Consider the following 26,014-nt stretch of genomic DNA (forward strand, 5'->3'; position numbering starts at 1 on the left):
GCCTACAGCTAGGATTAATATAAAACTACAATACCCAGCATGCAATTAGACAGTGGCTCCTATTTCTATTCTATTCAGGCTCAACCTGTCTGCCCTACACCCTGCTCTATAGGGTATGCGATTGTACCATTATTTCTACTGTGATGTGGGGGGCTGCCATTTGGTACTTTCTGCAGTTGATCCTTAAGGCAGTAAATAAGGGCAAACCAGGGGGAAGCAGGTGAGGGCAGCAAGGGGAAAATAAAGGGACATGAATAGCAATAAGGCTAAGACACACATAGCTACTTATTGCAGCTACAAAATAGACTATACCAATAATTACTGATAATTGTCTCTTATGTGTGTTTCACCAAAGGCAATTCATAGTATTTCTAGGGTTTAGTAGCCATGACAAATAGCAGGCTACTTATCTCTAAGGCTAATGCCCCACATAGAGATTAGTCGCCCCTGATAAATCTCTGCAATTGTGGGTGACCAAAATTACTCCCCACTGTGAACAAAGTAAATGACTGCTTGAAACACATTCATATTGCTTCGTTTTCCCAAGTCGCCTGCGGGAGCAAACCGACTTCGGAAAACAAAGCGGCGCGTATTCCTTTCCCCCGGTGATTCGCTTTGATTTAGTTACTCTGTGAAAATTCAGGTAAATCAAAAAGGTAACACACACTCCAGTGGTAAAAGTACATTTATTAAGCACAAAAAATGATAAGGGGGGGATCTTGGGGCACATTCAAGGATATTGTGGGCACATAGGACCCATTAGGTTACACACCTTGGGACCCTGGGATAGGGGGATACACTGGTGTATAAGCAGAGGGACCCTGGGGCAGAAGAGAAACTGGGGCAAATACAGAGGGACCCTGGGGCAGGAGAGACACTGGGGCACATACAGAGGGACACTGGGGCAGGAGAGACACCAGGGCACATACAGAGGGATCCTGGGGCAGGAGAGACACTGGGGCACATACAAAGGGACCCTGGGGCAGGAGAGACACTGGGGCACATACAGAGGGACCTGGGGGGGGGCACATACAGAGGGACCCTGGGGCAGGAGAGACACTGGGCACATACAGAGGGACCCTGGGGCAGGAGAGACACTGGGGCACATACAGAGGGACCCTGGGGCAGGAGAGACACTGGGGCACATACAGAGGGACCCTGGGGCAGGAGAGACACTGGGGCACATACAGAGGGACCCTGGGGCAGGAGAGACACTGGGGCACATACAGAGGGACCCTGGGGCAGGAGAGGCATGGGGCACATACAGAGGGACCCTGGGGCAGGAGAGACACTGGGGCACATACAGAGGGCCCCACCCTGGGCAGAAGCAGAGGGACCCACCCTGGGGCACATACAGAGGGACCCACCCTGGGGCAGATACAGAGGGACCCACCCTGGGGCAGGAGCAGAGGGCCCCACCCTGGGGCAGATACAGAGGGACACCCTGGGGCAGGAGAGACACTGGGGCAGATACAGAGGGACCCACCCTGGGGCAGGAGAGACACCCTGGGGCAGATACAGAGGGACCCACCCTGGGGCAGGAGAGACACTGGGGCAGATACAGAGGGCCCCACCCTGGGGCAGGAGAGACACCTGGGCGGAGAGACACTGGGGCAGATACAGAGGGCCCCACCCTGGGGCAGGAGAGACACCCTGGGGCAGGAGAGACACCCTGGGGCAGGAGAGACACTGGGGCAGATACAGAGGGCCCCACCCTGGGGCAGGAGAGACACTGGGGCAGATACAGAGGGCCCCACCCTGGGGCAGGAGAGACACCCTGGGGCAGGAGAGACACTGGGGCAGATACAGAGGGCCCCACCCTGGGCAGGAGAGACACCCTGGGGCAGATCAGCCCCTCTGACTCACTACAAAGGAATGTTGTTGTTGTTATTGAGTGACGTCACCCAGAAGGGCGGGAACAAGACCGGATGTTGTGAGCGTATGAGCGGCACTTCCGGGGGGACCCGGCGGGACGGGCGGACATGGGGCTGGAGTGGAGCAGCCCCGGGGAGAGGCAGCCGTTACTGTATCCGGGAGGGCCCCGGGCTCCCCGAGTGTTCGGGCGGCGCTGGCTGGTGCTGCTCCTCTTCTCGCTGTTGGCCTTCCTGCAGGGGCTGGTGTGGAACAGCTGGGGGCCCATCCAGAACTCCGCCCGCACCGCCTACAACTTCTCCGGCCTGGATATCGCATTGTTAGTGCTGTGGGGCCCCATCGGCTTCCTGCCCTGCTTCCTCTTCATGTGGCTTATGGACAACAGGGGTAAGTACCGCCCACTGGGGTAAGTACCGCCCACTGGGGCACATTGGTGTGTGGCCCCTGGCAACGCTGCCCTATCTCTGGTAATGGGGGGGGGTAATAACTACCCTCACAGGGGCAGATAGCTTAGGGCACTGGTACCAGGGCAGTTACACTGTGGGGTATTGGTAAAGGGGGTAATAACTGGCTTTTACCCTCACAGGGGCAGATAGCTTAGGGCACTGGTACCAGGGCAATTACACTGTGGGGTATTGGTAAAGGGGGTAATAACTGGCTTTTACCCTCACAGGGGCAGTTGTGTTAGGGCACTGGTACCAGGGCAGTTACACTGTGGGGTATTGGTAAAGGGGGTAATAACTGGCTTTTACCCTCACAGGGGCAGATGTGTTAGGGCACTGGTACCAGGGCAATTACACTGTGGGGTATTGGTAAAGGGGGTAATAACTGGCTTTTACCCTCACAGGGGCAGATGTGTTAGGGCACTGGTACCAGGGCAATTACACTGTGGGGTATTGGTAAAGGGGGTAATAACTGACTTTTACCCTCACAGGGGCAGTTGGCTTAGGGCACTGGTACCAGGGCAGTTACACTGTGGGGTATTGGTAAAGGGGGTAATAACTGGCTTTTACCCTCACAGGGGCAGTTGTGTTAGGGCACTGGTACCAGGGCAGTTACACTGTGGGGTATTGGTAAAGGGGGTAATAACTGGCTTTTACCCTCACAGGGGCAGTTGTGTTAGGACACTGGTACCAGGGCAGTTAAACTGTAGGGTATTGGTAAAGGGGGTAATAACTAGTCTTTACCCTCACAGGGGCAGTTGTGTTAGGGCACTGGTACCAGGGCAGTTACACTGTAGGGTACTGGTAAAAGGGGTAATAACTAGTCTTTACCCTCACAGGGGCAGTTGTGTTATTCCTACCCCGTACAACCTGCGTATGTATATAGTTCTGCCGGGACCCCCGGTGCTGCACGTTACTATATTGTTATTATTATATAGAAATACACCTGTGTGAGACATAGAAGGAAGTCCTTGACCCTTAAGCTTGCAATCTAATATTCTTTCTTTAAAGAGGAAGCCCCGCCTACTTGCCCTGCCGTGTTATCTCTTGTCCTTGCTCAGGGCATTGTGTACCATGTTATCTAGTGGAGTGGAGTGGGGTGGGGTGGGCATTTCTCCACCAGGGAAGGGTTGGGTAACAGGGGTGGCTAGTAGATTTATTGTGGGGGGGGGGGGGGGGTGGAATTGGGGCAATTCTTTGTCTGCCTCAATGATTGCTTGTGGTGCCCATGCATTACTGCCAGCTGGGCAGAACAAAAGCACCGCTCTGTGCCAGCTGAATCAGTGTAAGTCTAGTGAGCGGGCAGTGCCATCATGTGCATTATAGGCAGAGACACTGGCACAAACCATTGTATCACATGTTGCATAGTCAGGTGCCTGTTTGTTACCCACGTGGCACATCCCACAGAGCCCAACTGGCATGGGTGCTTGTTCCCCTTGGTAAAGATCTGCTTTCTCTCACAGGGTGCGTTATTTGACATGGCAGGGCTCGACTCGCTTGTAGGGGGCTGTTCCTGCTGAATTGTGCTTAGTACAGGGGAATCCCTATGTGCCATAGTTTTATGGTATCTCTCTGTACAGGCTATGAGCAAACTTAGGGGGCTGTTCCTGCTGAATTGTGCTTAGTACAGGGGAATCCCTATGTGCCATAGTTTTATGGTAATCTCTCTGTACAGGCTATGGGCAACTTAGGGGGCTGTTCCTGCTGAATGTGCTTAGTACAGGGGAATCCTATGTGCCATAGTTTTAATGGTATCTCTCTGTACAGGCTATGGGCAAACTTAGGGGGCTGTTCCTGCTGAATTTGTGCTTAGTACAGGGGAATCCCTATGTGCCAATAGTTTTATGGTATCTCTCTGTACAGGCTATGGGCAAACTTGGGGCTGTTCCTGCTGAATTGTGCTTAGTACAGGGGAATCCCTATGTGCCATAGTTTTATGGTATCTCTCTGTACAGGCTATGGGCAAACTTAGGGGGCTGTTCCTGCTGAATTGTGCTTAGTACAGGGGAATCCCTATGTGCCATAGGAAAGAAACGTGATAGTGTCTGTATATGGTTCTATATCCGTGTCACTCAGTGACGGGTACCCGTATCCCCCTAACTATATATACAGTGCTAGGGGGTAGGGCTCTCAGTGCCGGCCGTATGTTGGATATAATGTACAGCGCTGAGTATATGTAGGAGCTTTAGAATAAATATAACAGTGCCAGTAATTGCATGTTAATGTCTGTGCCAATATCAGTGGGAAATCAGAGTTTCTGTATTTAATTGTCTGCTGAGGGGTAATGGGCTTGCGCCCCCGTATCCCACACGTCTGTCTCTGCTGATCCGAAGAGACTCAGGAACACGTGCGAGTGTGTCCCGGTGTGACTGTCACCGACTCGGCAGGGTAATGGGATTTGTCAGGGAACCAGCAGGGCACTAATGATGCACCGACTGCGCTATGGGCACGGCAATCACGGCTGCATTCTCCTGCCCCCAGCCGCCGCAACTGGGGGTTAAACACAGCGATCAGTTTGTAACATCGGGGGGTTCTGTGTCTGCTTCTCCCCAAAACTGTTATTTAATAAATCCTATCCATGCCATCCCCCTAGACTGTAAGCTCACTGGGGCAGGGGCTGATAACAATGTGATAGGGACCTTAGATTGTAAGCTCACTAGGGCAGGGACTGATGGGAATGGGATAGGGACCTTAGATTGTAAGCTCACTGGGGCAGGGACTGATGGGAATGGGATAGGGACCTTAGATTGTAAGCTACTGGGGCAGGGACTGATGGGAATAGGGATAGGGACCTTAGATTGTAAGCTCACTGGGGCAGGGGCTGATGGGAATGGGATAGGGACCTTAGATTGTAAGCTCACTGGGGCAGGGACTGATGGGAATGGGATAGGGACCTTAGTTTGTGAGTGAGTGGAGGGGAATTAAAGGTGATTCTGGCAGTTGAAGGGAGGGGGGGGGGGGATTGGTTGTACAGATCTCACATATAGTTGCTATTATGCCTGCAGAGCGCCAGGCTATTGAGAGGGGGGATATGATTTAAAGGCTTCGGTGGGAACTAATTTCGCCAGAAGGCAATAAAGTGAGAGCTGATTAGGTGACGCCGGCGGTGGGGAGGACATTGCAGAACTGGAGCGTCAGCAGAAACAGAGAGCGCTCAGCTGTCTCGGCCCCATTCTGCGCTCACATCCAGCGGTGCCGCAGCCGTTTCCCCATTAAAGGCAAATATAACCTATTTATCCCTCTCACACTATTAGAGAATGCTCGTTAAGCCCCGCCTTCCATTCGGCACGGAATCTGCACCGTATTTCTCAGGCTCTGGTTATTATGATCTAATTCTATTGGTCAATTTCATCTTCTCTTTAATCAAGGGTTAAATACTAGATTCTGACCCCCAATCAGTAGCCACAATTGGTCTCCAGTTGCCCCATATAAATATCTATATGCCACGATATCCAATAGAAAGAAATTGCTTATTGTCTCAGTATCGAAGTTTAACTTTCCCTTTAATGGTGTGTAGAAAGTAAAGAGCCGAAAGTCATGGGGTTTTTGTCTGGTCGAAACTGCAATTGGGAAGCGCGTTGTGAAACTGCCCCCCCGGGATCACGTGACTGCGCTGACGGGGCAGTAATTGTGCTCGGAACAGGGAACCATCCCCGGGGCACGTGGGGCACCACAGCAGCGGCCAGCGGGGCACGTGGCACAACAAACTGGCAGCCCCCACATATACATTAACTTTATGTCTGTTATAGATTTGCCAAGTCTAAGCAACTTTTCAATTGGTCTTCATTATTTGTTTATTATTGTTTATTGTATTTCCCTTCTTCTTCCAACTCTTTGCAGCTTTCAAATGGGGGTCACTGACCCCGGCAGCCAAACCCTATTGCTCTGTGAGGCTCCAGTTTTATTGTTATTGTTATCTTTTTATTCCTTATCTTTCTATTCAGCCCCTCCCCTATTCATATACCAGCCTCTCATTCAAAACACTCCATGGTTGCTAAGGTATTTGGAGCCTAGCAACAGGATAACTGACCCCGGCAGCCAAACCCTATTGCTCTGTGAGGCTCCAGTTTTATTGTTATTGTTACTTTTTATTCCTTATCTTTCTATTCAGCCCCTCCCCTATTCATATACCTGTCTCTCATCCAAACCACTCCCTGGTTGCTAAGGGAAGTTGCACTCTAGCAACCAGATCACTTCTAAAGCTTCCCAAACTGGAAAATTGAAGACCAATTGCAAATAATACTCTATAAATTATACTAAAAGTCAACTCAAAGGGGAACAAATGCTTTAAGTCTTTACTTCTCCTTTAAAGGGCAAGTTAAACTAAAAGCACTAGGGAATTCCATGTGTTGGGCACAGTGCAAATCGGCCCAGGGTCACTTCAGTGGTTTTTGTTTTTTTTAAACCCTCTTGTACAGGACTGGCATGGGCATATACTGTGCCATGCGTGCCAGCACACTGAGCCTGGGCAATAGTGCTGAATTAGTTGCCACCCTTGGTATGGGCAGGTTGGGGCTGATTTTTAGGCAGGTGGTGGACCCATTACCCTCCCCCCTGTGCCCTCTACCCACTGCTGCATTTTATTTATAGACTGGCACTGACCCGCCTGTCCCACAGATGGGGGAGGGGCTTGGGGGTATATAAGTAATGGGGCAGCCAGGCCTGCTTGGGAGAGGGACCAGGGGGCAAAAGAAAAATGGCACCCAGCGGGCTGCCCTCGAAGCTGATTGGCTTCTCTAGACCTTCAATAATTGGCGCTTGCCCGTTTTTTGCCACCTTCGGTCCCCTCTATGAGAGCTGGCAGATATTGGTTAATCAGATGCTTTTGCCCCCCTGTCGCCAGGCAAATTTGCCCCCATTATATTTGCTTCCTATAGCTCCTGTGGGGATGAGTTTGTTTATATCCGGCTCTTTGCTACAGGGCAATTGATTCTGTTCCAGATAGAAGCAATCGGATTTCCACTCGCCGGCGTCTCTTTATGCGCAGCGTTTAGTGGGGGGGGGCGTCTGTGAGCGCTGGGGGGGGCACATCTGTGGGCGCTGGGGGGCACCTGTACTCGCTGCTTGGAATCTCTCTATCCTGACAGCTCTTTTGTGCTTAATTTGACGTCGGCTGTGAAACCAATTTTGTGTTTTTGGAGACGGCCGACCTGCCTATCCGCGTATCTGTCATACGGAACCGTAAGCGCCAGTTGCAGCGTTTCAGTGGCGCAGTACCCTCCTCCTCCCCTCGGCGAGGCTTTGAAGCACAGATAAACGAGGGGAAAGTGTCACATCTCCCCATTTTCTCTTATTCCATTTGCACTTAGCCGCCATGTTGCCCCCCCCAGGTAATGATAGAACTGAAGGGACCGCCCCCTGCGGCACCTCGCGGGGACTGATAACTTCTAACTTCTCCAAATAAATCTGATTTTTTCCCTAGTTTTAGTTATTAATGTATACTTTATACCCCCCCCCGTCCGTTCCATTGGAGAAATGTCAAAATGCCCATCATCGTCGTACCCCCCCGCTGCCATTTATCGTTATTCTGTTTATACAAAGCGCCATGGAGGCGGCTGACAGGAGGTGGCACTTAGTGGCACCAATTACCCGTAGCCTCTAAACGGCGCGTCTTTCATAAAACCGCTGACATTTGGTTGTAGGTAGGTGAGCGCGGGGGGGCCGGGGGGGTTACACGCCGGGCCGGTTCCATTATTCAGAAGGACTCGCGTTCCTCGGGGAGCGTGTGTGACTCATGAAGCCTTAATCACTTCTGTGCTGACAGCGGGAATGTGCTGCGGTGGAACAGACTGTGATCCCATAGAGCGGATCAGCGCACAGCGTGTAATCACTTGCCAAACGCCTGTCCTGTTAGCGCCCTGTACCTGCCCCACCGGCGCTTAACCACATTGGCCCCCTGTGGCCCTTCTGTGTACCCATCAGCCCTAGCCCCAGTGAGCTTACAATCTAAGGTCCCTATCCCATTCCCATCAGCCCCTGCCCCAGTGAGCTTACAATCTAAGGTCCTATCCATTCCCATCAGTCCTGCCAGTGAGCTTACACTAAGGTCCTATCCCTGTGCCAGTGAGCTTACAAATCTTAAGGTCCTATCCCATTCGCCATCAGTCTGCCAGTGAGCTTACAATCTAGGTCGCTTCGCATTCCATCAGTCTCTGCCCCAGTGAGCTTACAATCTAAGGTCCTATCCCATTTCCCATCAGTCCCTGCCCCAGTGAGCTTACAATTGAGGTCTATCCCATTCCCATCAGTCTCTGCCCAGTGAGCGCTACAATCTAAGGTCTATCCATTCCATCAGCCCCTGCCCAGTGAGCTTACAATTAAGGTCGTTCACATTCCATCACTCCCTGCCCAGTGAGCTTTACAGTCTAAGGTCCCTATGCACATTCCCAAGTCCCTGCCCGTGAGCTTACATCTAAGGCTCCTATCAATTCCCATCAGCCTGCCCCAGTGAGACTTACATCTAAGGTCTAATCCATTCCCATCAGTCTGCCCCAGTGAGCTTATCAATCTAAGGGTCCTTCCATTCATAGCCCTGCCAGTGAGCTTACAATTAAGGTCCTATCACATCGCCATCAGTCCTGCCCCAAGTTGGCTTACAATCTAAGGTCCTATCAATTCCATCAGTCCTGCCCACAAGTGGAGCTTACAGTCTAAGCCGCCTATCACACTAGGGGGAACACACACAGGCCTAGCAGATGCTGCCTGGGCTGGAATTGATCCCTGAGCCCCACTGCATGGAACAAACACTACCAGTGCCGGATACTGCAGTCCCTTTTCTGCCTGTTCAGCAGTCGCTGCCTGATTGACATGTGAGTCCTTTATCTGACTGACCTGTTCCCTCATTTCATTACATTAATGGCAAAATGCCGACTTTGTCTCCCCAGGTCTGCGAGTCACCGTGCTGCTCACTGCGCTCCTTATGGTACTGGGCGCCGGGCTGAGATGTGTCCCTGTGCAGGATCTGGCAGTCAGGAGAAAGTAAGTAATAAACATGTTATATGTCTTCCTCTGCCCACATGTTCCTCATAGCCTGTACAGAGAGATACCATAAAACTATGGCACATAAGGATTCCCCTGTACTAAGCACAATTCAGCAGGAACAGCCCCCTAAGTTTGCTCATAGCCTGTACAGAGAGATACCATAAAACTATGGCACATAGGGATTCCCCTGTACTAAGCACAATTCAGCAGGAACAGCCCCCTAAGTTTGCCCATAGCCTGTACAGAGAGATACTATAAACCTATTGCAGCATAGGAATTGAGCAGGAACAGCCTTTGCTATGTGTATAGTTGGTGACTGTTTGGGTTTCAGGCTGATACATGGGGGACAGCTGCTGAATGGCTTTGCTGGCCCAACAGTGATGAACGCTGCTCCTTTCTTATCTACCACGTGGTTCTCGCCGGATGAACGCGCTACTGCCACGGCCATTGCATCAATGTTAAGCTACCTGGGAGGGGCCTGCGCGTTTCTGGTTGGCCCTCTGGTAGTTCCGGCTCCCAACTCCACGTCTGGCCTTCTCCTGTATTCGGGCAGCGTCGGCGCCATCAGAGATCGGATTGAAGCGGTGATGTACGCAGGTACCGTCTTGCTTGTGCCCCTTTTGCTTTCAGTTAATCACTTGCATTATGGGACTTGGGGAGACTGTTAGTGCAGAACTGCACCCCAATGTGCCCGACACCTAATAATCTGCTCCTTTCCCACTGGGCACTAGGGGGCCCTAGTGAGTTACACTCTTGCTCATTTCTCTTTCTCTTTGTAGAGTTTGGAATCATCTTTGTGGTATTTGCTGCCATTCTGGCCTACTTTCCTTCTCGCCCCCCTGTACCCCCGAGCGTCGCTGCTGCCAGCCGCCGCCTCAGCTACAGGACCAGCATCCTTAGACTGCTCAGGTAAGTGTCCCTGGGAACGTATTTATATCATTCAACCCGCTGCCCAACCCTCGTGCCCACTGCCCTCTGTGCTATTCAGGCTCCTCCCTAGTTTTATTTAGTGGAACACATTTTGCTGGTATTAAAGGGGTTAACTTTTAGTATGTTATAGAATGGCTCATTTCGAGCAACTTTTCAATTGGTCTTCATTATGTATTTTTAACAGTTTTTGAATTATTCTTCCTCTGACGCTTTCCAGTGGGGGTCACTGACCCCGGCAGCCAAACCCTATTGCTCTGTGAGGCTCCAGTTTTATTGTTATTGTTACTTTTTATTCCTTATCTTTCTATTCAGCCCCTCCCCTATTCATATTCCAGGCTCTCATTCAAACCAGTGCCTGGTCGCTAAGATAATTTGGACCGTAGCAACCAGATAGCTGCTGAAATGCCAATCTGGAGAGCTGCTGAACAAAATGTGAAATAATTAAAAAGAACTATATATAATAAACAATGAAGACCAAGTGCAAACTGTCTTAGAATATTACTCTCTACATCATACTAACAGGAGAAAAACCCCTTTAAAGGAGAAGGAAAGGCAAAATGACTGGGGATGGTGGCAAATGTTAGGCACCCCCTAGTTACTGTAATCTCTTAGCTGAAACCCCCAGCTGGGGCAAAACTTCACCAGCCGGGGAGTACGCGGGCAAGCGTTCCTTTGTAAAAAGCCAAACCAAAAATAGTGGTTGTGACTTTACTTCCCCTTTAAAGGATATACAGTGAAGTTATTCCTAAGACCAACTGGGTAACTAAAGGGTTACGGGCCTTGGTGCTAAATGTTCTGTAGCACCCTGCTAGTTATGCCATTGCAGTGCCTTCTCCCAGGCCTGTACAAGGGCAGTTCTCCTTATACACAGTTAAACTGCCCCCCCGGGGGGCACTTACACAGACGGGCCTGTATGATTGGCAGTTGCTTGACACAAAGCATTGATTGGTGGGACATTTGTCGTACAGACAGGATCTGAAGCTGCGCCACAATGCTCATTGTACAGGCCAAGGCTTTGAAGAATGGAGCGGGGGGTTAAGTTGCCCTTTACGCAGACAGAAAGATGAATGCGAGCGCTCACACTGATTCCACAAAAGCCGCCGTATATTTGTTAATGCACAAAGGCAAATGAAATCCATTTATGAAAGTGACGCGCGGGATTAATTTAATTGAGCGCTCTGGCAGCGTCGCCGCGTGGAACGGAAGGAAGCGCCAGGCCGGGGCTGATTTATTTCTGCTTCTGATTTACTGCTCATTATTCCCCCCCCTTCCCATCCGCCGTGCTTTCAACCCTAACAGGACTCGCTGCCTGGGGGGGCGGGGCCTCTTCCACAAAGTGGGATTTACTAAGAAGTCTCCCCGGTACCTTTTATCAAAAGCGAAGACAATGTCACCGCTCCTCGCCGTGTGTAATGGATTCATTCTCTCGCTGGCGCCGCGCCAACCATGGGACCCGTGTCAAATTAGGGAAATTAGCGATGGCTCGGAGTCTCAGCAGAGGTGGGAGCCGGCCAACATAGCGGAGAGGTGTCATTTCCTGGATATGCCAGACATTCGCTCCGAGCCCAGGCTTGCTTTATGGCAGAGATTCTGGGCATTGTCATTCGGATCAGAGCCACCCATTATCTGAGACATGAGAACCCTGTGAATGATTAAAAGGGGGTTGTTCACCTTTAAAGTAACCGTTAGTATGCTGTAGACAGTGATATTCTGAGACTATTTGTAATTGGTCTTTATTTTTTACTGTTTGTAGTTTTTCAGTTATTAAGCATGTAGTTTAGCAGCTCTCCAGTTTGGAATTTTAGCAACTATCTGGTTGCTAGGGTCTTATTTGCCTTAGGAACCAGGCAGCGGTGTAAATGAGAGACTGGAATATGAATAGGGGAGGGGATAGATAGAAAGATAAGGAATAAAAAGTAACAATAAAACTGGAGCCTCACAGAGCAATAGGGTTTGGCTGCCGGGGTCAGTGACCCCCCCATGTGAACGTTGGAAAGCAGAACAGAAGGAATTCTCAGTATTGTCTATGGCAGGGGATTTTCTGGCATTTAGTAGCCGTGACAAGTAGCTGCTACTAAGTAGCTCCGTGTGTCTTTACTTTAAAGGTGGCCATACAAGGTGCAATTATAGCTGCCGATATGCGTCCCTTGGACCGATTCGTCAGCTTATGGGCCCCTGTAGGGGCAGAAACGAGGGGCCTGCCCAACCGATATCTGGCCTCAAATCAGCCAGTTATTGATCGGGCAGGTTAAAAGATTTAGTCGGGCAGTCGGTTTGGGGTCCGCATAAACGAGCCGATGTGGTCCTCGAACTGACTGCCCCAATGCCGCCATTAGAATTCGATTGTTTGGCCCGGGGCCAAACGATCAAATAAGCCTACATGTTCCTCGATATCGCCCTCCCGTAGTGCAATAGGTGTATGGGCACCTTAAGCTGAGAGTGGGGAGTAGCGAAGAAAAATTAGCAGGAGCAGAGTAAACAAAACCACTGAACTACATTCATTTCCATTCTTTTACCCTTTCACTTCCATGTGGGCAATGACCAGGCCTATTGCTTTGCGCGGGGTGTGAAGGGTTAAACATGTCGCCTCCGTCTGTAATACTTTACTTTATTGCAGCAACGTGCGGTTCCTGCTGATCGTGCTGGCGTACGCCATCCCCCTAGGGTTCTACGCAGGATGGTCCGGGGTCCTTGACTTGATTCTAACTCCTGTCCATGTCACCCAGGTGAGTCCCTTAGGGGCATTCGTGGGACCCCCCCCGGGGTTGTGGCAGGGTGCCGGGAGTTACACTCGGAATGTCGATATCAGGAAAAGCCCTTTGTTTCCTTCCTGTCGGTCTGGAGCGTCTCCGAGTGTCCGAATGAGAGGGAATAACGGCTCGGGCCCGGGGAATAAAGACATCAATATTCACATTAGCTGGCAGTCAATACCCTAACGAGGCGCGTATCGGATCCGATCTGGGCTCCCGCCGCGGCGCCAGCAGCCGGCACTATAAATCAGCTGGTTGGGGCGGCTTGGCCACAGTCAGCTCTCTGCAGCTTGCACCCTAAATCTCTATGGTTGCACTGCTGTTCTCCCCAGGGTCTGACTGAGCCCGGGGGGGGCAGTATTGAGCAGTTTCTGGATCTTCATGAACCGCCGCTCAGCTGGTTTCTCATTGGACAGGATTTTAATTCCGCATTCCCCTTCCATCCCACCTTGTGTCATTCCGTATTATTTCTAATAATATCGCAGCAAATCCTTATCATCTGGGCTTCAAGGGGAAGCTAAATGTGGCGCTGAAACATCATACAGAGCCATTCTGGGTTTTGGAGAGTTCTGTATACAGGGTCAGACGGGGTGCACCCAACCCCCTCCCCCGAGCGAGCATACTTTGGATCTTTACAGACAGGGTCCCCCTCTCCCAAAGTGCCTAATGGGTCCCACACATGTCCTAGAATTTTTCTTTATATCTTATTGCTCAGTGCAGCCGAGAAAGCATTCTGCCTCACAGCAAGGTGGCCACTGGGTGGCAGTGTCTCATTACTTTCTGGGAAGGATCTTCCCTGTATGCTCAGCAGAGCAAGATGGCAGTTACGGGAATCCATGCAAATAGCAGGCACCCAAGTGCCCATAGCAGAGCCAGAGATTCACGTATGTACAGGTCCGTGTTCCTTTGGCCGGGGGGGGGTATATGCTTCAGTTGGGTTTTATATGGGCATTTCCCCAGGAACCGTGCTGCTCTGTGCCTGTTGCCCCTCTGGGGGCTGCCCATTGGGTAATAATCACTGTTTTGCTTTTCTTTCAGGTTGATGCCGGCTGGGTGGGATTCTGGTCCATCGTGGGCGGCTGTGTGGTTGGCATCGCGGTGGGAAGGTAAGAGGAGGCTTTCTGCTTGCCCGCTAAAGCCAAATGTCATTTACCCTGTAAGCTTATTAGCTGCCAGGGGGTCATGGGATTGTGTGCCCCTTACCCTTCTCTCCCAGGGGGTCTCAGTAAAGGTGCTTTGGGCCAATTGGGCAGTTTATCTGCCTATGTATGGGCACCCCTGATGGGCCTACCTGACGTTGGATCAGGGACCGCATTGGCTCGTTCATGGGCCTATGCCCGCCTAAGCCGTAGGGCCAAACGATTTGATTGGCCTGATATTGCCCACCTTAGGTGTATGGCCGCCTTTAGTCTGAGGATATCAGGCTGCTGGGCCACAGATTGCATTTCAGTTAACCCTATTATACGCAAAATTCCGTATCGGAGACCCGCCCTGAATGAGGGCCGCTGCCATAAACCTCCATTCGCCCCCCATTACCCACAATAAGGAGATTTCTTTGTCATTTCTGTTCTGCTGCAATAGCAAAATCTCCTTTATTATGCAGCTTCCAATAAAGAGAGGTTAATTTGGGTCGGATAAGTTCAGCAAAAGGTTAAAACCGACCCCGCTGGCACGAGCCCGGTGCCAATGCCGAGCACCTACAGCACCGATGCCCTTCCCTCCCATCGCGCCGTGCCCTCGGCCGCCTCATCAGTATGCGCGGGGCTTGCCTACTCTCCAGCGCTTAATGTCCTTTTAACTGCCCGAGCGGAATTGATTGGGAAAATAGCGGTTTTAAGGCAGAGTTCAGAGCCGCCCTTTTTAGTTAATGTAATTGCGCTAATGGGCCGTCTCCGAATCCGTCTTATTGCGACTGCAGAACATTGGCACCATTATACATGCAGAGGGCAAGGGGGAGTCGCTCAGGGCACTAACATCCCAGGGGCCCGGGGGGGGTGGAATCTAGAGAAAGTTCTATCAGAGTGAATGGGGGGGCAGTTGCAGGTTGATACCCCCCCCCCATAGGCACTTACTTGGCTGAGCTGTGCTTGGTTTGCCCTCTGGCACTCCTGGGTGGGGCTGTGTCTCCTATTGATCCTTACTGTAAGGCAATTGGGGGTCCCTAGGGGTTTGCTGAGCACCTCTTTTTTTATCAGATTTGCAGATTCCATCAGGGGGGTGCTGAAGCCAATTCTGCTTCTGCTGTTTTCGGGGGCTGCTCTCTCCTCAACGTGGTTCACACTGACCTTCTTAAGTAACGTCACCCACCTGCCTTTAACCACAGGTAAGTCTCTTGGGGGGGCAATAGGTTTATTTGTGCCAGGTCTCCCCCCCACCCTTTCCCTGCAACCTAACTGGCCAGTTTATTCCCTAAAATAAAATAAACCCAATAGGGCTGTTCTGCCCCAATAAGGGGTAATTATATCTTAGTTGGGATCAAGTACAGGTACTGTTTTATTATTACAGAGAAAAGGGAATCATTTAACCATTAAATAAACCCAATAGGGCTGTTCTGCCCCCAATAAGGGGTAATTATATCTTAGTTGGGATCAAGTACAGGTACTGTTTTATTATTACAGAGAGAAAAGGGAATCATTTAACCATTAAATAAACCCAATAGGGCTGTTCTGCCCCAATAAGGGGTAATTATATCTTAGTTGGGATCAAGTACAGGTACTGTTTTATTATTACAGAAAAAAGGGAATCATTTAACCATTAAATAAACCCAATAGGGTTGTTCTGCCCCAATAAGGGGTAATTATATCTTAGTTGGGATCAAGTACAGGTACTGTTTTATTATTACAGAGAAAAGGGAATCATTTAACCATGAAATAAACCCAATAGGGCTGTTCTGCCCCAATAAGGGGTAATTATATCTTAGTTGGGATCAAGTACAGGTACTGTTTTATTATTACAGAGAAAAGGGAATCATTTAACCATGAAATAAACCCAATAGGGCTGTTCTGCCCCCAATAAGGGGTAATTATATCTTAGTTGGGATCAAGTACAGGTACTGTTTTATTATTACAGAAAAAAGGGAATCATTTAACCATTAAATAAACCCAATAGGGCTGTTCTGCCCCAATAAGGGGTAATTATATCTTAGTTGGGATCAAGTACAGGTACTGTTTTATTATTACATTATTATTATTATCACCTTGAGTTGCCCAGGTTTCTCCGGGCAGCAGTGCTGCCATATCTAGCAATGGCTCCCGGGGCTCTGCGACTGGCTACTCACTTCCCATGTTGGATCAGCAAAGAGACAATGAATTAATAAACAGATCTGCACATTTTTATAGTAACGGGAAAGGGGGGTATATTTTATTGGAAGGCGCCGCCGGCGAGTTCTGCCATTCCGTAAGCCTCGCGCCACGTGGGGGTCGTTTATGCGGATCTCATTCATTAAATATAGATACGCAGCCCGCGCCTGGCTCAGCACTTCATTTCTGTGTTGTGTGGATAATAAATATGTTGTTTACGTGCGGCTTTTAGCAGCTGGGCTGGGAGAGTGCGGCCAGGGTAAAATTGCCCCCGTATAGTAAATACTGCCCGGCTGTACCGGCCCGCCTCCTGTTTGTATTGGGATTACTCTCTTTGCTTTGGGCCTTCAGTCCTCATTGGTTCAGCGTTTTACACCTCTGCTTTCCTATTGGCTTGTTCTTTGGCAGCAAAAGCAATGCTGTCAGTACTGAGTACAGTATGAAGGCCTTTGTCTTTAAAGGGGAACTAAAAGTATATGTTTTATAACAAGGGAGGTAAATAAACTGCGTGGAATCCTCCGAGCTCTGCAGTCACAGTGAGAGGGGAGGGTAAAAAGGAACCGTCCTTCATTGGCCTTGTGATTACAATATCTACCAGTACTTATCCACAGAGCTGCTAATTCTCTGTACTGAATGATCCTGCCTGACCATGGGAAAGAGAGCAGCCCAGGAGCAGGAAGTACAGAGAATCAGAGCTCTGTACCTGGGTAAGTACTGGGGGGAGATTGGATTCACTTACCCGGGGGGGGGTTCCTGCCTGACCATGGGAAAGAGAGCAGCCCAGGAGCAGGAAGTACAGAGAATCAGAGCTCTGTACCTGGGTAAGTACTGGGGGGGAGATTGGATTCACTTACCCAGGGGGAGGTTCCTGCCTGACCATGGGAAAGAGAGCAGCCCAGGAGCAGGAAGTACAGAGAATCAGAGCTCTGTACCTGGGTAAGTACTGGGGGGAGATTGGATTCACTTACCCAGGGGGGGGGTTCCTGCCTGACCATGGGAAAGAGAGCAGCCCAGGAGCAGGAAGTACAGAGAATCAGAGCTCTGTACCTGGGTAAGTACTGGGGGGGAGATTGGATTCACTTACCCAGGGGAGGTTCCTGCCTGACCATGGGAAAGAGAGCAGCCCAGGAGCAGGAAGTACAGAGAATCAGAGCTCTGTACCTGGGTAAGTACTGGGGGGAGATTGGATTCACTTACCCAGGGGGAGGTTCCTGCCTGACCATGGGAAAGAGAGCAGCCCAGGAGCAGGAAGTACAGAGAATCAGAGCTCTGTACCTGGGTAAGTACTGGGGGGAGATTGGATTCACTTACCCAGGGGGAGGTTCCTATCTGACCATGGGAAAGAGAGCAGCCCAGGAGCAGGAAGTACAGAGAATCAGAGCTCTGTACCTGGGTAAGTACTGGGGGGAGATTGGATTTACTTACCCAGGGGGAGGTTCCTAGAGGTGTGTATGGGCCCCGGTGCATGATTCGTTGCTATGCTCACTGTAGCCGAGGGCTCAGTATAAGGTTATTCTGTTTCCTGGCAGATCAGATGTGTAGGGTTGGGTATGAATAGCTAATGATTAGTAAATCACCCTTATTGAAAGTGCGTCTGATAAACTGCTGGGTCAGCGCTACAGATCCATTCATCTCTCTCCCCATTGTTCTATAATAGGGACACATTGTCTCCTGTCATCCTACCCACGATATAAGGCTGGGCCCTGGCAGCTGTTATATATGGGGAAATGCTGGAAATGGGAGAACTTCGGTTGCACAGAATAAGCGCTAAGTACCCACTGATTTATATACAGCGACACTGCCCTGTGGCCCCCAACTGCCTCATACTGTGTCTGCAGCGCCTCCTGTACTGTGGGGAAATGAGGCCATATTGGCTAGAAAATATCCATTATATCCAATGTGTGCCCAGAGCATTCCTTCTCTGTATATTTGTATTTATACATATGGGTAGGGGGTGCCATAGTGTTTCCCTTAGACAGTACAGTATGGGGGTACAGCTTATTGTGTGCCCAGAACATTCCTTCTCTGTATATTTGTATTTATACATATGGGTAGGAGGTGCCATAGTGTTTCCCTTAGACAGTACATTTGATTTCTTGCTCCTTTTTTGTCTTTGCAGCAACACTTTACACCTCTTGCATCCTGATTGGCGTCTTCCTGAGCGGCACTGTTCCCATATTCTTTGAGATGTTTGTAGAGACAGTGTATCCCATTCCCGAAGGGATCACGTGTGGAGTCGTCACTTTCCTAAGCAACTTGTTTATGGGAGTCCTACTGCTGTTTCTCACGTTGTACCAAACGAGTAAGTGGGTGCTGTGCCCTGGGTACCCCTGGAACTATAGCGGGGTGACTGTTACCCCAATGTTTCTATATATCTGTAACCTTGTTATGGGCTAAGGGGGCCCAGCCTGAAGGCCAGTTAGGGGGGGATTTGGGGTGAGTGCTTATTTGTGCCCTGGGTACCCCTGGAACTATAGCGGGGTGACTGTTACCCCAATGTTTCTATATATCTGTAACCTTGTTATGGGCTAAGGGGGCCCAGCCTGAAGGCCAGTTAGGGGGGGATTTGGGGTGAGTGCTTATTTGTGCCCTGGGTACCCCTGGAACTATAGCGGGGTGACTGTTACCCCAATGTTTCTATATATCTGTAACCTTGTTATGGGCTAAGGGGGCCCAGCCTGAAGGCCAGTTAGGGGGGGATTTGGGGTGAGTTCTTATTTGTGCCCTGGGTACCCCTGGAACTATAGCAGGGTGACTGTTACCCCAATGTTTCTATATATCTGTAACCTTGTTATGGGCTAAGGGGGCCCAGCCTGAAGGCCAGTTAGGGGGGATTTGGGGGGAGTGCTTATTTGTGCCCTGGGTACCCCTGGAACTATAGCGGGGTGACTGTTACCCCAATGTTTCTATATATCTGTAACCTTGTTATGGGCTAAGGGGGCCCAGCCTGAAGGCCAGTTAGGGGGGGATTTGGGGTGAGTGCTTATTTGTGCCCTGGGTACCCCTGGAACTATAGCAGGGTGACTGTTACCCCAATGTTTCTATATATCTGTAACCTTGTTATGGGCTAAGGGGGCCCAGCCTGAAGGCCAGTTAGGGGGGGATTTGGGGTGAGTGCTTATTTGTGCCCTGGGTACCCCTGGAACTATAGCAGGGTGACTGTTACCCCAATGTTTCTATATATCTGTAACCTTGTTATGGGCTAAGGGGGCCCAGCCTGAAGGCCAGTTAGGGGGGGATTTGGGGTGAGTGCTTATTTGTGCCCTGGGCTATTACCGGAGCAGTATTCCCGTGCCAATTCTACAGTAATTGAGATGTTTCAGTGGGTTCCCCCCTTGCCTGTTCCATTGGTACAACACTGTTACGGGCGACTTGGCACCTCCCCACCTCGTGCCCCCGAGCGGCTCAGCTAATTCCCGGCTGCCGGACCCTCTCACCCCGGGATTCTCATGGCTCTTTCTCATTCCCAGACCTGTCCTGGCTAAACTGGTGCCTGACCGGCTCGTGCTTCCTCAGCCTCCTCTTCATCGCCTGCTTCAGGGAGTCCTACGACCGCCTCTACCTTGATGTCTTTGTCTCCGTGTAGCAGCGCCGGCCGCACAACTCTCTGTATTTGCACAAAGGGCCGGGGGGCCGCGGGGACCCTGCGCACACCCCAAGCCTCTCCCGGCGCCGGGAAACTCGGACCTCGTGAGTTCTCTGTTTCCCATAAACTGAACCCGATGTTCTGTAGATCCAAATGCTAAGTGTGTCATTGTGGCATTAACGGCCTGCTCGTTTTCATTAAGAGTTCTTTTAATTAGTGGGGGTTGTAATGTGATTATATCTTTGGTGGCTCCCCAACATTTATATATTGGGGTGTTATAGTTGATTTCCCTTTTCACAGACAGACACAGTGACAGTTACACATAACTATAAACCCAGTGAGAATGAGGAATGAATGGATATTGGGGAGTTGTATCAGGAGTCAGAACCAGCAGTGCAGGGAAGGGAAAGGGACAGACACAGTGACAGTTACACATAACTATAAACCCAGTGAGAATGAGGAATGAATGGATATTGGGGAGTTGTATCAGGAGTCAGAACCAGCAGTGCAGGGAAGGGAAAGGGACAGACACAGTGACAGTTACACATAACTATAAACCCAGTGAGAATGAGGAATGAATGGATATTGGGGAGTTGTATCAGGAGTCAGAACCAGCAGTGCAGGGAAGGGAAAGGGACAGACACAGTGACAGTTACACATAACTATAAACCCAGTGAGAATGAGGGATGAATGGGTATTGGGGAGTTGTATCAGGAGTCAGAACCAGCAGTGCAGAAGGGAAAGGGACAGACACAGTGACAGTTACACATAACTATAAACCCAGTGAGAATGAGGAATGAATGGATATTGGGGAGTTGTATCAGGAGTCAGAACCAGCAGTGCAGGGAAGGGACAGACAAAGTGACAGTTACACATAACTATAAACCCAGTGAGAATGAGGAATGAATGGATATTGGGGAGTTGTATCAGGAGTCAGAACCAGCAGTGCAGGGAAGGGAAAGGGACAGACACAGTGACAGTTACACATAACTATAAACCCAGTGAGAATGAGGAATGAATGGGTATTGGGGAGTTGTATCAGGAGTCAGAACCAGCAGTGCAGGGAAGGGACAGACACAGTGACAGTTACACATAACTATAAACCCAGTGAGAATGAGGAATGAATGGATATTGGGGAGTTGTATCAGGAGTCAGAACCAGCAGTGCAGGGAAGGGAAAGGGACAGACACAGTGACCGTTACACATAACTATAACCCAGTGAGAATGAGGAATGAATGGGTATTGGGGAGTTGTATCAGGAGTCAGAACCAGCAGTGCAGGGAAGGGAAAGGGACAGACACAGTTACACATAACTATAAACCCAGTGAGAATGAGGAATGAATGGGTATTGGGGAGTTGTATCAGGAGTCAGAACCAGCAGTGCAGGGAAGGGAAAGGGACAGACACAGTGACAGTTACACATAACTATAAACCCAGTGAGAATGAGGAATGAATGGGTATTGGGGAGTTGTATCAGGAGTCAGAACCAGCAGTGCAGAGAAGGGAAAGGGACAGACACAGTGACAGTTACACATAACTATAAACCCAGTGAGAATGAGGAATGAATGGGTATTGGGGAGTTGTATCAGGAGTCAGAACCAGCAGTGCAGGGAAGGGAAAGGGACAGACACAGTGACAGTTATACATTTGACAATTCAAAAACAAAAAAATAATGAAGACCAATTGCAAAATTGCTATGGATGGGACATTCTCTAACATACTAAAATCAATCTAATCACTAATTATATAGTGTGACTGGGACCTACGGACACAACAGAATATCCACATTGGGATTGGCCAATCGGTGGTCTGTTTGGGCGTCTGCTGCAGCCTGAGTCGGACATGGAGCCCCCTGACTCTGGGCCATTAAGCAGGTGGATTCAGCCCAGTTGTATGAGGGGGGGACTGGGGAGAAGGGTATTTTGGTTTATTTTTGCCAAGTTTTTTCTAGTTTTATGTTTTAACTGTCACTTTAACCCTTTAGCCACTGAGACTAATCCACTGTACAATACACTGTGTCTGTGGGTGCCCCTTAATGGGTTAATGGTTTGCCAAAATCTCACATAAATCCTGTGCCGCGGGGGTTAAACATGAATTCTGTGTGTTTGTGGGGATGGAGGATCCTGGGGGTCCTCGTGTTTGTGGGTTTGGGGGGCTATTCTCAAATATTAATGCTGCTTATAACCCGGGGGGCGTGGTCTTACACTGTGTGTATGTTGTACATAGATGGACAAGCCCCTCCCTGGTGTCTCCGTTTAACCCCTTTCCTCCTGGAATCATGTTTGTAACTACTTTTTTATCTTTACGTTTCCAGTGAAATAAAATGATTTCAAAAATCGGTTTGTGGGGATTTATGGGGAAGTAAACCCAAAGCCTTTTCTCTGCGTTACTATCCTTACCCCTCACAGCCTTCAATTATTCATAGAGATCAGTGTCCCGACCCTGTGCCCAGGTAAGTGCTGGAGGCAATTGTATCCATATACACAGGGCCCAGGTTCCTGTCTGACCATGGGAAAGAGAGCAGCCCAGGAGCAGGAAGTACAGAGAATCAGAGCTCTGTACCTGGGTAAGTACTGGGGGGAGATTGGATTCCCTTACCCAGGGGGGGTTCCTGCCTGACCATGGGAAAGAGAGCAGCCCAGGAGCAGGAAGTACAGAGAATCAGAGCTCTGTACCTGGGTAAGTACTGGGGGGAGATTGGATTCACTTACCCAGGGGGGGTTCCTGTCTGACCATGGGAAAGAGAGCAGCCCAGGAGCAGGAAGTACAGAGAATCAGAGCTCTGTACCTGGGTAAGTACTGGGGGGAGATTGGATTCACTTACCCAGGGGGAGGTTCCTGCCTGACCATGGGAAAGAGAGCAGCCCAGGAGCAGGAAGTACTGAGAATCAGAGCTCTGTACCTGGGTAAGTACTGGGGGGAGATTGGATTCACTTACCCAGGGGGGGTTCCTGCCTGACCATGGGAAAGAGAGCAGCCCAGGAGCAGGAAGTACAGAGAATCAGAGCTCTGTACCTGGGTAAGTACTGGGGGGAGATTGGATTCACTTACCCAGGGGGAGGTTCCTGCCTGACCATGGGAAAGAGAGCAGCCCAGGAGTATGGGGAGGGAGAGGTGATTGGGTTCAGTTGGACCTGTGTCAGTACTGGGGGAGATATTTGGCCAGAGCAGCAGGGGCCTAGATGGGTACTGGGCACAGTGATGGCGTTGCTGCCGGTGGGCACTGAGTGCTGCAGTTCTATGGCCCCTGATGCTCCAGTGCATTTAACCAGCAGAATCTCATTGGGGCAGAAAAGATCCATTCTGCTGCTGACACTTCATGAGGGAGGGGCCATTACAGGAGAATCATTGGTGCGGGTGAGGGGTTAATTTTGCCCCATTATTCCTTATCGGGCCCAGCACTCTGCCTGCCTCAGCTTCTGCCACATTGTTTCTCCATATTCCGACAAGGTCTCTGTGCGGCACAGAAGGGGTTAAGGAGGCCCAGAGACTAAATGTTCTTTGCTTAATGTGGGGGCTGCCGGGGGGGGCGCAGAGCTGATTGTACCCAATGGTCTCGCAATCCGTGTCCCGGCAATTGGAACAGATTCTGCGGATATAAATGTTCCTTGTCGCTTCCCAGTAATTAAACCCCGTGTTGCCTTTAATCTCCCTCATCAACAGGAACACAGCCCCCCCCACTCACTTAACTCTCTCCCTGCCGGAACGTTCCAGCCGCCTCCAATGTGGGGGTGCGATTGTCTGACAGCTGGTTCCCTGGATTTTTCGAAAACTGGACAGACACCCCCCCTCCATCATTTTCCACTGAACAAAGAAGAGGATCCATAATCTGTTATTATCAGTGATCAAAGTTTTCAGGTGGAATATCCTTGGGCCCCGTGATAGTCTCCTAGAGAAAGGGCAACTGTGCAGAATGTTCTGTTTAATTCTGTAAAAGTACCCCAGTACTGACCCAGGTACAGAGCTCTGATTCTCTGTACTTCCTGCTCCTGGGCTGCTCTCTTTCCCATGGTCAGACAGGAACCTCCCCCCCTGGGTAAGTGAATCCAATCTCCACCCAGTACTTACCCAGGTACAGAGCTCTGATTCTCTGTACTTCCTGCTCCTGGGCTGCTCTCTTTCCCATGGTCAGGCAGGAACCTCCCCCTGGGTAAGTGAATCCAATCTCCCCCCAGTACTTACCCAGGTACAGAGCTCTGATTCTCTGTACTTCCTGCTCCTGGGCTGCTCTCTTTCCCATGGTCAGACAGGAACCTCCCCTGGGTAAGTGAATCCAATCTCCCCCCAGTACTTACCCAGGTACAGAGCTCTGATTCTCTGTACTTCCTGCTCCTGGGCTGCTCTCTTTCCTATGGTCAGGCAGGATCCCCCCCTGGGTAAGTGAATCCAATCTCCCCCCAGTACTTACCCAGGTACAGAGCTCTGATTCTCTGTACTTCCTGCTCCTGGGCTGCTCTCTTTCCCATGGTCAGGCAGGAACCCCCCCCCCTGGGTAAGTGAATCCAATCTCCCCCCAGTACTTACCCAGGTACAGAGCTCTGATTCTCTGTACTTCCTGCTCCTGGGCTGCTCTCTTTCCCATGGTCAGACAGGAACCTCCCCTGGGTAAGTGAATCCAATCTTCCCCCAGTACTTACCCAGGTACAGAGCTCTGATTCTCTGTACTTCCTGCTCCTGGGCTGCTCTCTTTCCTATGGTCAGGCAGGATCCCCCCCTGGGTAAGTGAATCCAATCTCCCCCCAGTACTTACCCAGGTACAGAGCTCTGATTCTCTGTACTTCCTGCTCCTGGGCTGCTCTCTTTCCTATGGTCAGGCAGGATCCCCCCCTGGGTAAGTGAATCCAATCTCCCCCCAGTACTTACCCAGGTACAGAGCTCTGATTCTCTGTACTTCCTGCTCCTGGGCTGCTCTCTTTCCCATGGTCAGGCAGGAACCCCCCCCTGGGTAAGTGAATCCAATCTCCCCCCAGTACTTTAGTGAGTTAAAGCTAAGTGCTGATTGGTTGCTGTGTTGGGGTATAATTTAATACAACATACCCTGGGGCCCTGCCTGTTGGGAAATAGTAGCTGGGGGGCCCCTAATACAAATCTGCCATAAAGACATTGCAGGTAGAGGAGCAGTGAGTGGCGGAGTTGCCCCGGGGATTGCACTCGCAGTGCCTTCGTTAGGCTGTAGCTGGTAATTAGTAGTGACGCCTGATTGGACTAATAATTAGCGATGCAGGGAGACGAGTCTGGAGAACATTTGGCAGTGGGAGGGAGAGACCCAGATGCACGTTCTCCCCCATCGACTTTCTGTCGCTTCCAATCAGTGGGACGTTCCAGTAGCCCCCCCCGGGGGGGCAGATAGGGCACAATCACAGGGGCAACAAGGTACAAATGCAATATCTCCAGGAGGGGCAACTTATCCAACCCCCCCGAGATATGATATAGCCCCCCCAGTACATGGAAAGCACCAAACACACATCAGGGATTCCCACCCTCCTGTTCTACAGATAGTAAGGAACTACACCTCCCAGCATGCCCTGCCAGCCTCACATTGCTTGTGAATTGCCCTTCCCATCACTCATTGCTCTTTTCTCCTGTAATACCGGTACCTGGGGGCACAGAGGTGGATAAAATCCCATTGAGTACCTGGGGGTCAGTATTTGCCCTTGGGGGGGGGGCGTGTTCCAGTGGAAAGAAATCACCCAGTTCTGCCCTTTTCCTTCTCTTTTTTTTTTTATTTTCTCATTAAATTGTATTTGCCAATTCTTTGTACAGATAGAAAAATACAGAGTAACAAAGGGGGAATCACAGTGGGGGGGGGGGGGGGGCATTACCGTCTGTCACTTTCCCCCGCAGAGCGGAGAATTGCATAGGAGCCTAACGAGCTTCTCCAGAGAGCCCACTAATTAGCGACAAGCTTTGCATAACGAGGGGTGAAGCATTCGGCAGGGGAAGGTCTGACAGGAACATATATTGTATCTCCCACCCCCGCACTCAGTGCCCCCCCCAGCTGTGTGTGATGCAAAGAGCTTGCAATCTAAATCTGATGCCGCAGGGCCTGAAATCTGCACCAATGGGTGGGTTCTTATACATCAGTAACGAGTACTGGGGCTTCCTAACGAGCTTCCTAGTTAGAGACAGTAAGTCACTATGGTAATGATAGGG

The 26,014-nt window shown here is 50.4% G+C and overlaps 1 protein-coding gene across 1 annotated transcript; it reads left to right on the forward strand.

Annotated features, from left to right (window-relative positions):
* The first annotated feature begins 1,913 nt into the window (after positions 1-1,913).
* Positions 1,914-22,197, forward strand: slc49a4 (solute carrier family 49 member 4). The gene is given in 10 exon segments (NM_001016971.3): positions 1,914-2,259; positions 9,200-9,293; positions 9,628-9,893; positions 10,076-10,205; positions 12,844-12,952; positions 14,015-14,082; positions 15,172-15,299; positions 18,395-18,577; positions 19,746-20,183; positions 20,296-22,197. Coding segments are annotated over 9 exon segments (1,371 nt in total). The 5' UTR covers positions 1,914-1,982; the 3' UTR covers positions 19,862-20,183; positions 20,296-22,197.
* The last annotated feature ends 3,817 nt before the right edge of the window (positions 22,198-26,014 follow it).

Source organism: Xenopus tropicalis, chromosome 9 (genome assembly GCF_000004195.4).
Source record: "Xenopus tropicalis strain Nigerian chromosome 9, UCB_Xtro_10.0, whole genome shotgun sequence".
Classification (NCBI taxonomy): Eukaryota; Metazoa; Chordata; class Amphibia; order Anura; family Pipidae; genus Xenopus; species Xenopus tropicalis.